Genomic DNA, 15,229 nt, shown 5'->3' on the forward strand with positions numbered 1-15,229 from the left:
CCTATACATAAGAAACCTCACACATTACAAAAGTGTCGTGCCTTTCGACAGAAACACTTCGAAGAAAGAATGAACTTTCTCAGGGAGAATGGCATCTGTTTTAAGTATTGCAACTCCTCAATGCACACCGCGAGGGAATGCCAAAGTATCATTAAGTGCACTGAATGCAACAGTGATAGATACTCATCTGCTCTACATCCAGGTCAGGCACCGTGGATAAAGAACATAAGCATGCCTTTGGAGCATGGCGGGGAGCCAGAACCCACACAAACTTCAGAAGTTACTGCTCAGTGTACCGAGATCTGTGGAGAGGACCGCACTGTTAAGAACTGCTCCAAGATCTGCCTGGCCAGAGTCTATCCTGAAGGAGAACGTGAAAAGGCCATAAAGGCCTATGTTATTATAGATGAGCAGAGTAATAGATCTTTGGCTCACTCAGATTTCTTTGAGAAGTTTGACTTGCAATGCCCTACTGCATCTTACACACTGAAGACATGCTCTGGTATGACTGAGAACATGGGGAGCATAGCTTCAGGCTTCTGTATAGAGTCAATGGATTGTAAAACAGTTCAGCTACTACCAGGCCTGTTGGAGTGTAATGAGATACCAGACAACAGAGCAGAGATTCCATCACCAAGTGCTGCTCGCCATCATGATCATCTGAAACCAGTTGCTCACCTTATTCCAGAGTTTGAACCTGATGTTCCCATTATGCTCTTACTTGGACGTGACGTCATTAGACTTCATAAGGTTCACAAATACATCAATGGCCCCCCTGATGCCCCCTATGCTCAGAAACTTGAGTTGGGATGGGTGATTTTGGGCAATGTCTGTTTGGGACGTTTTCATAAGCCACGCAGTGTGAACACGTACTTCACCAATGCTCTTGAACAGTCTCGTCCTACTATTTTTGAACCATGTCCGAGTGTTCTCCAGGTTAAAGAGAGATACGGTCCCGAACATTCAAAGTGTGCCTATGATGTAGAAGATGATGGGCTAGGCTGCACAGTGTTCCAGCTTACCCGAGTGGATAATAAACCAGCACCATAGTTTGAAGATCTTGCCTTCATGGCAATAATGAAACGAGAGCTCAAGAAGGATGCCAGTAACAGCTGGGTAGCTCCTTTGCCATTTAGGCAGCCAAGACAACACCTCCCTGATAACAGACAGCAAGCTCTTAACCGCTTCAGCTCCCTCAAACGCAACTTAGCAAGGAAACCTGAGATGTCCCAACATTTCTTCTCATTCATGGGGAAAATATTCGAAAATGGTCATGCTGAAGTTGCTCCTCCTCTCACTCCAAACCAGGAACGATGGTATTTACCCATTTTTGGAGTGTACCACCCAAAGAAGCCTGGCAACATCCGTGTTGTTTTTGACTCAAGTGCACAGCATGAGGGAGTGTCTCTGAATGATATTCTCTTGAAAGGACCTGACCTCAACAACCTACTCCTGGGAGTTCTGATGAGGTTTCGCAAGGATGCCATTGCAGTAACTGCAGACATCAAGCAGATGTTTCATTCCTTTCTTGTGAGAGAAGAAGATCGTAACTTCCTACGGTTCTTCTGGTTCAGAGACAACAGTCCTACACAGGATGTCATTGAGTACCGCATGACTGTACATGTGTTCGGTAATAGCCCTAGTCCAGCGGTTGCCATTTACTGCCTCAAGCAGTCCACGATGGATGGAGGACCACATCATGACCCCGAGGTGAAACAGTTTGTTTGCCATGACTTTTATGTCGATGATGCACTTAAATCTTTTTCAAGTGTAAAAAGTGCTGTCTGTCTGTTGAAGAAAACTCAGGATGTTCTGGCAAACTCCAACCTGAGGCTCCACAAAATCGCCTCTAACAGCAAAGAGGTCATGGAGGTTTTACCCACCTGAAGATCGCGCAAATGACTTGAAGGATTTGGATCTGAGCTCAGATATTCTACCTGTACAGCGCAGCTTGGGACTAAATTGGAACTTGGAGTCCGACATGTTCGTTTTTAAAGTCAACAAAGAAGAGAAGCCTTTCACACGCCGAGGCATCCTATCAGTGGTAAATAGCATGTATGACCCCTTGGGATTTGTGGCTCCGGTGACCATACAAGGAAAGCACATTCTAAGAGAGCTCACACAACAAAGATGTGACTGGGATTCTCAGCTCCCTGACGGGATGCGGGAACAATGGAAGTCTTGGCAGGATTCACTGAAAGACCTAAGTGGTGTGATGATCCCAAGACCCTATACCAAAGCCTTTCTTTCAACAACCAAGACGAGAGAACTGTTTGTCTTTTCTGATGCGTCAACAATGGCTAATGCAGCAGTTGCCTATCTCAGGGTGGTGGACGAAGCAGGGAATACTCATACTGGCTTTGTTATGGGTAAGGCGAAGCTGGCACCCAGACCTGAACACACAATCCCCAGACTTGAGCTTTGTGCAGCTGTACTGGCCGTGGAGTTAGCAGATTTCATATCATCAGAGCTTGACATGCGCATCGATGCTATCACCTTCTACACTGATAGCAAAGTAGTGCTCGGATACATAAATAATGAGACAAGACGCTTTTATGTGTATGTCAGCAATCGTATTGTCCGCATCAGAAGGTCCTCTCATCCTAAGCAGTGGAAGTACGTGTCTACAGGGGAAAATCCAGCAGACTGTGCGACAAGATCTGTACCGGCTGCCTTTCTCTCAGATACCTCTTGGCTCACTGGACCTCCTTTTCTGACTGAGCCTATGCAAGACTCTCTAGAACCAGACTCCTTTGAGCTTGTGGATGCAAACATGGACGCTGAGATCCGCCCGCAAATCTCTACTTTGCAAACACAGGCTTCTCGCACACTACTTGGGTCCCACCGTTTCTCCAAATTTTCTTCCTGGCAAGCTTTGAAACGTGCCATTGCTAATCTCCTTCACATTGTGAACAGCTTTCACACACGTAAGGTCAAAGGGACCATGCAATGCAAGGGGTGGCATTTCTGTCAGAAAGCAGGTACACCTGATCAACTCAGTTTATCAGAGCACGTCATTATTCAAACTGTGCAGGAAGAGGCATATGCTGAAGAGTTGGCCTGTCTCAAAAAGAATAAGGTGATCCCTCAAGGGAGTCCTCTTAGGACCCTGGATCCCTTCATTGACGCACACAACGTCCTCAGAGTTGGTGGTCGGATAAGACATGGAGAGGTTCTTCATGAAGAAAGAACCCTAAGATCATTCCTTGTAAGTACCATATTGCAACATTGCTGGTCAGACATTTCCATGAACAAACCCTGCACCAGGGACGCCACTTCACAGAGGGTGCCATCTGTGCAGCAGGCTACTGGATAATAGGTATGAAGAGATTGGTGAGCACTGTCATCCACCATTGTGTCACATGTCAAAAGCTCCGCGGCCTCCCTGAACAACAAAACATGGCTGACGTGCCATCAGATCGCCTCTCTATGGAACCCCCATTTACCTACGTTGGACTGGACGTGTTTGGCCCATGGAGTGTTGTTGCACGGCGTACAAGAGGTGGTCTTGCCCATAGTAAGAGATGGGCAGTTAAATTCACTTGTATGGCCGTTAGAGCAGTCCACATAGAGGTCATAGAATCTCTGGACACCTCATGCTTCATCAATGCCCTCAGGAGGTTTCTAGCTATTCGAGGTCCTGTGAAACAAATACGTTCGGACAGAGGCACAAACTTCGTGGGTGCGTCAGCTGAACTAAAGATTCCATCCAATATTGATTCCACGTCTGTTGAGAAGTACCTAGCTGGAAAAGGTTGTGCATGGGTCTTTAACCCTCCACATGCGTCTCACATGGGTGGCGCATGGGAGAGGATGATAGGAATAGCCAAAAGAATCCTCGATTCAATGTTCCTGTATCTTGAGACATCAAACTTGACGCATGAGGTCCTTACTACGCTGATGGCAGAAGTGGTGGCAATTATCAATGCCAGGCCTCTCATACCAGTATCTACTGATCCAAGTGACCCAGTTCTACTAACCCCAACCACTCTCTTAACTCAGAAAATGGGTACTCCATCAGCTACACCTGAAGACTCTAATGTCAAAGATATGCGTAAACAACAATGGCGTCAGGTGCAGCATCTGGCCCAGCTTTCTGGAGCAAATGGAGACGACAGTATCTTTCTTCACTGCAGCCAAGAAGAAGGTGGCAGGACAGTCAACCCAATCTGGAGCCTGAGAGCATTGTACTTCGCAGCTCAAGAGAAATGAATGGCCTCTTGGAGTAATCACCCAAGTCTTCCCTAGCCAGGACAATAAGGTCCGCACAGCGGAGGTGAAGGTATCCAGGCAAGATGGGACAAAAGTATTTTTGAGACCTGTGTCGGAGCTTATTCTTCTGTTACATCCAGGAATTGGATGTAACAGAATTGTAATCGTGGAATTGTAATCGTGTTATGTTTGTTTCAGTTTCACACTTTCTACATCATTAAACCTGTGGCCAAAGAGTAATGGTCTTCAGAGTCTTGATGGAAGAAAAGTGTTGAACCTTGCTGCCGGTTCCTCTTCTGTGCAGTGTGAAGAGGGAAAGACAGTACAGGAGGAATGTTGGCCTTTTTCAAAGGCCAAAGAGGAGGAGTGAGGAGATTAGAAAATTATTTTACTGTTACTATTCATAACCATTATCATTACTATTGCATTACTTATCGTTTATCATTATCATTTCATCGAAGCATTTATTGAAGCTGTTGATGTTACATTACTTACTTACAACAAGAGAACGCCATCGAACTCGGTCTATCGCGGCAGTTGTTGCTTCATCCCATGACAGTTCGACTGAACGTAAATCTTCAAGGAAAGTCCTCCTCCATGTTATTTCCTCGCTGTCTGTTTCCATTCTTCCGGTTCCACAGAACCGCGACACGGGCAGGTCTCTGGTCCGGTAGCCGAAGGATGTGACCGGCAAATCTGAACCGACGCTTGATGTTACATTAAAGTCTGTATTTCAGCTGTTAGCTTAATTACATAATAATCTTTCATTGCAGGTGCAACTGTAATCATGTTATACACATTGCATTTTTGTGCTTATTAAAGAGTTGAAGCTCGGTCAGTTGATGGTCTGAAGCTTTGGGCGGCGCGACGTCCACCCAATCAATTGAGAAATTAATCGAGCTATGAAAGAATTGCATACATGCTTACAATACAATACACCACAGATAACCTGCAAACAGAATACAGGTCTGTGTGCACTCAGCAGCCTGCTGCATTGGAGTTTGCCTGGTAACAGATGACTCAGAATAGGTCATGCACTGAGGTCAAGACACACATAGGCTGCCTGTACACATACACAGTATATAGATTTGTTTTGCTCGAAACTGCAAAGTTGTTTTACCTGCGTATGTGACAGTTTAGTTCCACAGATAAGTGAAGTGCAGTAAATGAAACAACAGGAAGCATCTGGCGGTGGCGGAGGAACAGAGGAAGGAACTGTTCTTTTTTGAATGTGTCCAAGCTTGGAATTACTGGAACTGATGCATGTTAGTTATCTGCTTTGACGCATGATGCTCGTCATCAATTATGTTATATATATGACTGCTCATTTATTGTTCGGTGGCGATCGACGCTATTTGTATGACAGAGCTCATCTTTCCCACACACGTGTGTGTAAATAAAATCATTGTTTTGACGCACAATGGACCTGCAGTCATTTGTCTCTCACCTCAAACACAAACGAAATCAGGACAATGTATATATATAAATATATAAAATTCCCCTCTCGCCCCTGTGGGCGGTTAATCCTTTAAGCCCGGGTCCTCTACCAGAGGCCTGCGCAGTCTCTTAGCTGTTCCTAGGACTGCGCTCTTCTGGACAGAGATCTCCGATGTTGTTCCCGGGATCTGCTGGAGCCACTCGCCTAGCTTGGGAGTCACTGCACCTAGTGCTCCGATTACCACTGGGACAACCATCACCTTCACCCTCCATATCTTCTTGAGCTCTTCTCTGAGCCTTTGGTATTTCTCGAGCTTCTCGTGTTCCTTCTTCCTGATATTGCTGTCATTCGGAACCGCTGGATTGTCTCTGGGGCATCTTTACACAGCCTGCACCTGGGGTCTTGCCTGGTGTGATAGACCCCAGCCTCAATGGATCTTGTGCTCAGTGCTTGTTCCTGTGCTGCCATGATTAGTGCCTCCGTGCTGTCTTTGAGTCCAGCTTTGTCCAGCCACTGGTAGGATTTCTGGGTATCAGCCACCTCCGCTATCTGCCGGTGGTACATACCGTACAGGGGCCTGTCCTTCCATGATGGTTCCTCGCCTTCCTCCTCTTTCTTGGATATCTGCTGCCTGAGGTATTCACTGAGCACGCTGTCAGTTTGGGCCATCTTCGTGATGTATTCGTGGATGTTTCTTGTCTCATCCTGGACTGTGGTGCTGACACTCACCAGTCCCCGGCCCCTTTCCTTCCGCTTAGCGTACAGCCTCAGGGTGCTGGACTTGGGGTGAAACCCTCCATGTATGGTAAGGAGCTTTCTTGTCTTTATGTCAGTGGCTTCTATCTCCTCCTTTGGCCAGCCTATTACCCCAGCAGGGTACCTGATCACGGGCAGGGCGTAGGTGTTGATGGCCCGGATCTTGTTCTTACCGTTCAGCTGACTCCTCAGGACTTGCCTGACTCTCTGCAGGTACTTGGTGGTTGCAGCTTTCCTAGCGGCCTCTTTATGGTTCCCATTCACCTGCAGGATCCCCAGGTCCTTGTAGCTGTCCTCTATGTCTGCAATGTTGCCTTCTGGTAGTTCGATCCCCTCAGTTCTTACTACCTTCCCTCTCTTTGTTACCATCCGACTACACTTCTCCAGTCCGAACGACATTCCAATGTCATTGCTGTATAGCCTGGTAGTGTGGATCAGTGAATCGATGTCTCGTTCACTCTTGACATACAGCTTGATGTCATCCATGTACAGGAGGTGACTGACAACTGCTCCGTTCCGTAGTCGGTATCCGTAGCCAGTATTGTTAATGATCTCACTGAGGGGGTTGGAGTTGGCCTCTAGTGTTGTATGCCACATACCCCACTGAGTTCCTGATGAAGGCTCTTAGGGTCCTGTTTATCTTGTACAATTCTAGGCATTCCAGTATCCAGCTGTGGGGTATTGAATCATAGGCCTTCTTGTAATCAATCCAGGCAGTGCACAGGTTGGTCAGTCTGGTCCTGCAGTCTCGGCTGACTGCTTGGTGTAGATGGCGGCATGGTCCGATTTTCCAAATGCCGGCAGGGGCTGAGCCTTGTAACAGTTCTTGAACGGGGTATAGCAGTGGTCTGATGTCCTAGTGCCCCGGGTGGGGCAGTTGATGTGCTGGTGAAGGTTATGAAATGTCAGTTTGAGATTTACTCTGTTAAAATCTCCCATAACAATGAGTGCGGCATCTTGGTGAAGTGTTTGTTGATGTGTGAGAGTCTCATGTAGCTCACATAAGGCAGTGTCCGAGTCTGCGTGAGGCGGAATGTAAACAGAGCAGGCAATGACCACAGTGAATTCCCGAGGGAGATAGAAAGGGCGACATTTAACGATCAAAAGTTCCAGATTGGGTGAGCAAGAGTGTGTGAGTGGGGAGATGTTTGTGCTGTCGCACCATCTGTTGTTCACCATCAAACACATTCCACCACCTCTTTTCTTCCCCGACTCCATTGTCCTGTCCATGCGGTAAACCGAAAAGAACCCCGCCAGCAGTACGGCGTGGTCTGGTATCGCTGGGTTCAGTGTCTCGGTGAAGCAGAGAAGGTGGCAGTCCCGAATGTCTCTCTGGAACTTAATTCTGGCTCTGAGATCATCAAGCTTGTTCTCGACGGATTGAACATTGGCTAGCAGGATACTGGGCATGGGTGCGCGGTGTGCGCAAGTCCGTAGCCTGTTCCTGATGCCGGCTCGTTTCCCTCGAGGCCGTCGCTTAGGGTCGCGTCCTTTGTTCTCTCTTAGGATCTCCTTTGGCCAGGTTGGGTCCGGAGTTATCCATCCATCCATCCATCTTCATCCGCTTTATCCGAGGCCGGGTCGCGGGGGCAGCAGCCTGAGCAAAGAGGCCCAGACCTCCCTCTCCCCAGCCACCTCCTCCAGCTTATCCGGGGGAACACCAAGGCGTTCCCAGGCCAGCCGAGATATATAATCTCTCCAGCGTGTCCTGGGTCTGCCCCGGGGCCTCCTCCCGGTGGGACATGCCTGGAACACCTCACCCAGGAGGCGCCCAGGGGGCATCCTTGTCAGATGCCCGAACCACCTCAGCTGGCTCCTTTCGATGTGGAGCAGCAGCGGCTCTACTCTGAGCCCCTCCCGGATGGCCAAACTTCTCACCCTATCTCTAAGGGAGAGGCCAGCCACCCTTCGGAGGAAGCTCATTTCCGCCGCTTGTATCCGCGATCTCGTTCTTTCGGTCACTACCCACAGCTCGTGGCCATAGGTGAGGGTAGGGACGTAGATCGACCGGTAAATTGAGAGCTTCGCTTTTACACTCAGCTCCCTCTTCACCACGACGGACCGGTGCAGCGTCTGCATTACTGCGGCTGCAGCCGCAATCCGTCTGTCGATCTCCGGCTCCCTTCTCCCATCACTCACGAACAAGACCCCGAGATACTTGAACTCCTCCACTTGGGGCAGGAACTCATCCCCGACCCGGAGTGGGCACTCCACCCTTTTCCGGCTGAGAACCATGGCCTCAGATTTGGAGGTGCTGATCCTCATTCCCGCTGCTTCACACTCGGCTGCGAACCGTTCCAGTGCGAGCTGGAGGCCCTCACCCGATGAAGCCAACAGAACCACATCATCCGCAAAAATCAGAGATGAGATTCTGAGGCCACCAAAGCGAAAGCCCTCAGCCACTTGGCTGCGCCTAGAAATCCTGTCCATAAAAATTATGAACAGAACCGGTGACAAAGGGCAGCCCTGGCGGAGCCCATCACCCACCAGTTAAAAATGGTGAAATGTTCGTGTATTGTAGACCAATAGAAACCAGAGTGTCTCTACTGTCTCTACTGTAGCAAATTTGTGTGTTTTGCATGATGCCCATGCAAGATTATGGCAGATATAGCAAAAAGTGATGAAAAACCACAAAAAGTGGAAAAGTTGGGGCAGAGCGTCCAGCACGGCAGCCGACCTCACCGGCGCCATCTTCAGTCTCGAACCGGGTTTCGATACCCATCCCTACTCAGCACTCACCAAACTTAAAGACAGACACCAATTAACACTGTACACATAATCACAATCCCCAAACATACTCTATACCCCAGGTCCAGGTACCCTCGCCCCCTGAGGAGGAAATTGCACCTAGACCCAGGAGATGTGACCATTTCCCCCAGGGTGGAGACAAGCAGACCGCCCCCAGCCCCGCAGCAGCAGGGAGGCCCCGCATCCCACCACCCTAATCAGATGGCCGACACCTCCGCACAGCCCCTCCGCCCTGATGGCTAACAGAGAATGGGGGTGTGTGAAGACCCCATACCCTACCTCCTCCCGCTCATGTGTAGTGTTGCTGCGTGTTGTACTAAAGTGTATTTAAAAGACAGGAGGGCATGGTGCTTTCTGCCAGAGAACAGCAGGTGTCAGCACAGCCCCGCCCCCCGAGGACCCTCAATGTCTACATACATTTAAAATTGAGAGGTGGGCACCGGCGCCAGAGGCGAGGTTAAATACACAGACCGTCTTCTGGACGTCGTGTGACGTGCCCACCCCCAAGGCCCTATATGTATGTGTTATGAGAGTGTGAGTAATGTGGATGTCTAAGTTGTGGAATAAAATTGAGGCACAGGTGGCCAGAAGGGGATGGGGGGAGGGGACGGAATGCCTCCCCTGCACCCTGGTGACACACCTGCACCCCAAGGCCTTGCATGTGTGGGTGGGTGTGGTGGAAAATTAATCATATTTTTGTTTTGTAATATGTCAGGGTTGTTCCAGATAGGTGTACGTTTGCATGGGATTAATAAAGACTCCATTATTTTTAGAAACTCCCATCATGCTGTCAAAGAAGAGCTGATGTTAATGCTGTCTGTAGTGTTGTTGTTTGGAATTGCTGTTGCTGTGGCTGTGATCAGTTCCACAAGCGCGATTTGTCTCGGCGTCATAGCAAAATTCAACCCTTTAGCAAGGATGTTTTTCTCTGGTTGCATGAGCTGTCTGTCAGACAAATTCTTCACCCACTTATCCACATCCTCGGTGTGGCATCCTTCTCTCTTCTGGACACTCCTTATTTTGCTGTGGTTTCCGACGTACAAAAAGTAAGTCAAGCTTCCTTTGTTGCCTGGTTTTAGACTTCTCATGCTGTGCTAGACGAGCCTTCTTGGTGAATTCAAACACCTTCTCAAGAGTATTCTTATCTAGAAGCATTGTAAGTCTCTGTCGGATCCGCTCCTCTTCAGATTTTAGCATGTCGATGGTAAAATTTGTTTGCCTTACCCGTTCATTAAGCAGCTGGTGCTGTGCCTTCTGGAGGATTTTTGTTGCCCGGAAGCCTTTTACTGATGAGCTCATTTTAGTTTTAGCTCATTTAATCCCATTTTGTTGGCATCTGAGGCTGAATCTCAGGTGGTTCCTGTAATCAGCCATCTTACATGCTGTTTGCTCATACCGATGTAGAAGCTTTAGGCAGTCCTTGGCAAAGTGGGTTAAATTATCTTGATTCATGCTCAATCATACAGGTAAGTAAATCCAAAAAGTTGATTCTGTTCATCTGGACGTACTGTTTTCAGTGGGAGAAACATTTCGTCACTCATCCAAGTGACTTCTTCAGTCTCAGCTGACCTCAGGTTTCCCCATCCTTATAAACAGTACATTTGCATAATAACTGAAACTAGCCTGGCCATTTAGTGCTCTGTATGTTAAGCAAGAACTTTAAAACTAATTCTAAAAACCTACTGGGAGCCAATGTAAAGAATATAAAATAGGATTAACTTGATTGATTGATTGATTGATTGATTGAATCTTTATTTTGAACATGTTGAAAAAGTACAACAAAATAGAATTAAAAGAGACAAATGAACAAAGCAAAACAAAAGGAAAACGAGCAACCACAACTCCAAATAACGTTCATGTTCAAAAAGGAGCAGGAAGAAGCATAAGCTTATTTAATCCCACCCCTTTTCCACTATATAGTATCAATAGACTACAAAAATACCTCCTTGCAATTACATTATATGTCATGTGTAATTTTTTATTTTTTTTTATATACATCTATGTTTCTATCTATCCATACATACGTATATACACATACGCACATATACACATTTTCAATAACCCCATTAACACCTCAAGGATACACAACCTACAAATATATATATTGATCTCGCTTGCTAGAACGTGTTAGTAGTCTGGCCACTGTGCTATAGGGCTTCGGAGTTGACGTCACGCCGCAATGCATTGTGGGAGCGCAGCTCCATTTTCGGGGTCTACGATCCAAACAAATACACTGTATTGGAACGGCGACTACGACAAGAAACATGCTTAAAAGCAGCTCGAAAGAAAACGGACGGTATAGAGATCGATTGCGTCCAGAGGCGAAGCAGCGGTATTTGAAAAAAATAGAGTGCATCGCAAATCTGGACCCATACGACATACGGCAGTGGAGTAAAGACCCAGACGACTTACCGCCACTGTCCTACCCCGATATCTTCACCTATCTTGTTTGTGGAGTAAGTGCTTACACTGCGAACCAGTTTCGTAATTACAAGTCACTGGAGGCGCATATCCAATTTACAAATGGCTGGGTGCAAGATTTGGCTATTTTCAAGCCGCCAAAATCTGAGTACGTCGTCATTCATACCAAGGTAAGTCAGCTGGAGTGCATCGAGTGACATAGCCATTTTCCACCCCCCACCATAATTAATGTTAAATCTTTATCATTGAACTGTTAAAATATCGTTATCATATTATGTGCCCATAATTGTATAGTAGATGCAAATTAACACATTGATAATCGGGCAAATTATTAACGCCAATCAGTGTCCTCCCTGTCTCATTTCATTTATTGTCTTTACATCAACCTTGTCCTTGCATGTTACAGGTACTGCACTCCCAAAGATTGAATGAACCTGCATTACGACCATGGGTAATTGTAAGCACCACAGGGAAGGTCGAAACTGCACACTGCACCTGTATGGCCGGAGTTGCTGAGACCTGCACCCATGTCGCTGCACTTCTGTTTAAAGTGGAGGCAACAGTGAGGATACGTGGCACAAAGACAGTCACAGATGAACCAGCCTACTGGGTTTTGCCGGGGAACACAACCAAGATACAGCCAGAGGTTGGCCATAACATTGACTTTACATCTTCAGCAGCACAAAAAAAGACTCTTGATGAAAATATAAACGGACCGTCTGTGGTGAAAGGCAGAAGAAGCCGTCCTTCAAAAAGAAAGATTTCCTCTGCTACGTTTGAGGAGTTGTCACCAGTGTTAGACACACTTCAAAAACACAATAAAGCAGTGTGTTTGTCTGGATTGGAGAAATACTACACATCACACACTGTACAGTCATCCACATTACCACTGTCTCTGGCGTGTTTGCACAGCACAGGTGCACAGTCCCTTGGCCTTACCGAGCTACAACTGCACTGCGTAAAGTACATAAACACAGCTAAAGTAACTGAAGAACAGGCAGAAGCTATTGAGGATTTCAAACGTGCAGCACTTACCATGTACCAATTGTCAAAGTGTGAAATAAAGAGTGCAAAGCAGTTATTTGTTATCTTGCTTTTATTATAACGTAATTTTAGTGAAACAAAGAGTCCAAAGTGATGATAAACTTTCGCTTATAGTATACAGGTACAGAAATGGTTACATAACGCAATGTCAATGTGTTCATACAGTCACACATACAAAAAACTAAAAAGGTTTTCCTTTTTTAAACAATTATTAATTAACAAGTACAAGTCTCATGTGTGCCTGGTTTCACTACCACACTGGGGCACATGTTAACCAAAACACAACACACCCTCACAATTTTATCAAGGAAGGTAACGTCTTCACCCTCACATGGAAGAAGAGAACGGATTGGCATGGTAGTATGTAGCATTTTGAATTTGTTGCGCAAACTGCCAATTACTCGTTCAACATGGATTCTTAGGTGTGCAATGGCTCGTGTATTTTCTATGTCCTTGGCATCTAGTTGACAGAAGCCCCTTGTAAATGCTGGGATCTTTACCTCCGCACACATCATTCCCACCGCATCTCTGATGTCAAAGCCTCTGTCAGCCAAAACTACATCCCCTGGTAACAGCTTGTTAAGTATGCCACATTGCTCTGTGATGTGTTTATCTGATGCACGGCCCCCCCACCCCTTAGAAATGAATGAAATTGCACCTTGTGGAGTAGTCCCGATCAGATATTTCATGGTGTGTGTACCCTTGTAGTGTGAGTACGTTTGAGCACGAGCCTTTAAATTAGATGGTCGTTCTGTACGAATTTCAAAACAGTCTACAATGATGGCTACACGATTTCCAAAAGTGTCCGTAAATTGTGGTGGCATTGTTGCTTGCAAACAGTGCCTCTCTGGCCAGTGTACAAGTATTCCAAAGCGAGCATGCAACACGTCAATTGTATCAGAAAAGACAGAAGAAAGAGTTTTGTAGGAGACATTGAATAGATAACTAAGATGCTGGACAGGAAGATCAAGTCTAAGTCGCATAAGTGTGAGTAAAAGCATTTGGAAATGCGACAGTTTCTTTGATGCTGGTAGGAAAGCTTTTACATTCTCGAGCACGGACATAAAAATAGCAAAACAAGTAAAACCGGTGTAATATTTCACTTTTTCCGTGTCACCCTTTAAAAAGTTTTCATTCAGCTCTGTCTTGTCCAACTTTGATTTAAGCTTTCTGTTCTCCTCCAGCAGCCGGTTTATTTCTGCTCTGCTCTGTACACAGTGCACACAATCATTTGTCAGTTGTTGATCTTCTGTCTGTTTCTCTCTGATATCAATGTTTTCTGCATCAGCACCCGTTACCTCTGCTTCTACTTGTCCAGCACAAATTTGTCCCTCAGCCAAAATAACAAGGTTGTTATGGTGTTGCTCTTCGGTGGTGTCCATCTCTGGCTGCTCTTCTGTGGTAACTTCTGCTGAGGCTTCACCTTCACACTCTGCTGAGGCTTCACCTTGACATTCTGCTGAGGCTTCACCTTCACACTCTGCTGCTCCATTGTCAAAGCCTGTCCAATAAAAAGAGTGCAAATACACAAGGGAACTTTTAAATGGTTTATAAATTAAGGCCGTATGAATACTCAAAAATGTTTGTGTTAATTGACTAAGATCAACTTTTAAAATAAGAGACTGTGGCTGGGGGTGCGGTTGTCGTTTACCTCCAAATAGTACTTTATTTTGTTGACGTTGTGTTCGCCTCCTGTGACGGTCTGAATGTGATGTTCGGATTTCGGAGTGCCCCATGTGTAGCGTTGGTACCCAGTCTGTATTTGTTTGATCCATTTCATAGGCAGGCTTCCCTACAGTTGTGCGAAACAATTAGCGAATCGTTACATAGCACATATGTCTGCAAAGTCACTCCATTCGATGTTTGATCGCAATTTCTATAACTTCCGAGACCATCAATGGTAATATTATTCAGCTATAAAGTGTGATAAGAACATATTTAGAACTTACCGGAATGAAAATGTCGTGAGCACACCAGCTGATATCTGGAGACGTAACAGAACTTGATATCAGCTCGTCTCACGGCTGCTATCCAGGCTAGACGCCTTCGTTTGGTAACATCCGATACATGAGCTCCTTCACGTTGCTTCCAGGTTGGGAAAGCATAAAAAGACAATCCAACCTTATTCCCGTGCCGGTCGTAAGATTGAACATTGCAGCCGAGCACACAGCAAGTACGAACCATGGCTATGCTATCGCTCCTAGCTTAGACCCCCAAAATGGTGAATCGGGCCAAAATCCTTTCCACGCCCACCCCCGTGACATCACGCTCCGAAGCCCTATACATTTTGTATAGCTTGGAGGTCTTGGGTTTGCACTTGCAGGCCCCGCTGGTTCAGAGACTTATCACCCATCAACAAAGCAAGACATCAGAGCTTAACTGGTTTTTAACTTGGGCGCAAGGGAAGCCGATCGGAACCAGGCTCTTGGAGCTGAAAGCTCCTCACCTGTTTCCAGCCAACTCCAAAGAAAACCAGCCTTCCCTGCAGCCTTTATTCTGTGAACACAAGCACCACCCATTGTAAAACCCCTATGGTCATAAAACTAAGGCACTGTGTGTGTGTATGCATGTGTGAGCACGTGTGTGTGTGTCTCTGTATATGTGACCTTT

The 15,229-nt window shown here is 46.5% G+C and overlaps 1 protein-coding gene across 1 annotated transcript; it reads right to left on the reverse strand.

Annotated features, from left to right (window-relative positions):
- Nucleotides 1–12,611: 12,611 nt before the first annotated feature.
- On the reverse strand, nt 12,612–14,366 carry LOC112430434 (uncharacterized). The gene is made up of 3 exons (XM_076880327.1): nt 14,271–14,366; nt 14,091–14,120; nt 12,612–14,042 (listed from the first exon to the last, which is right to left on the reverse strand). The coding sequence occupies exons 1-3, from the start codon at nt 14,353–14,355 to the stop codon at nt 12,835–12,837; spliced, it is 1,323 nt and encodes a 440-aa protein (XP_076736442.1). The 5' UTR covers nt 14,356–14,366; the 3' UTR covers nt 12,612–12,834.
- Between the last annotated feature and the right edge of the window lie 863 nt (nt 14,367–15,229).

Source organism: Maylandia zebra, linkage group LG23 (assembly GCF_041146795.1).
Source record: "Maylandia zebra isolate NMK-2024a linkage group LG23, Mzebra_GT3a, whole genome shotgun sequence".
Classification (NCBI taxonomy): domain Eukaryota; kingdom Metazoa; phylum Chordata; class Actinopteri; order Cichliformes; family Cichlidae; genus Maylandia; species Maylandia zebra.

What these genes read in the sequence shown, in the direction of transcription:
- LOC112430434 (XM_076880327.1), bottom strand. Translation starts at nt 14,355, where the DNA reads ATGGGGCACTCCGAAATCCGAACATCACATTCAGACCGTCACAGGAGG. An exon ending in AAATAAAGTACTATTTGGAG is followed by an intron (nt 14,121 to 14,270) that starts GTAAACGACAAC and finishes TTTATTGGACAG; the next exon opens with GCTTTGACAATGGAGCAGCA. An exon ending in TGGAGCAGCAGAGTGTGAAG is followed by an intron (nt 14,043 to 14,090) that starts GTGAAGCCTCAG and finishes CAGAGTGTGAAG; the next exon opens with GTGAAGCCTCAGCAGAAGTT.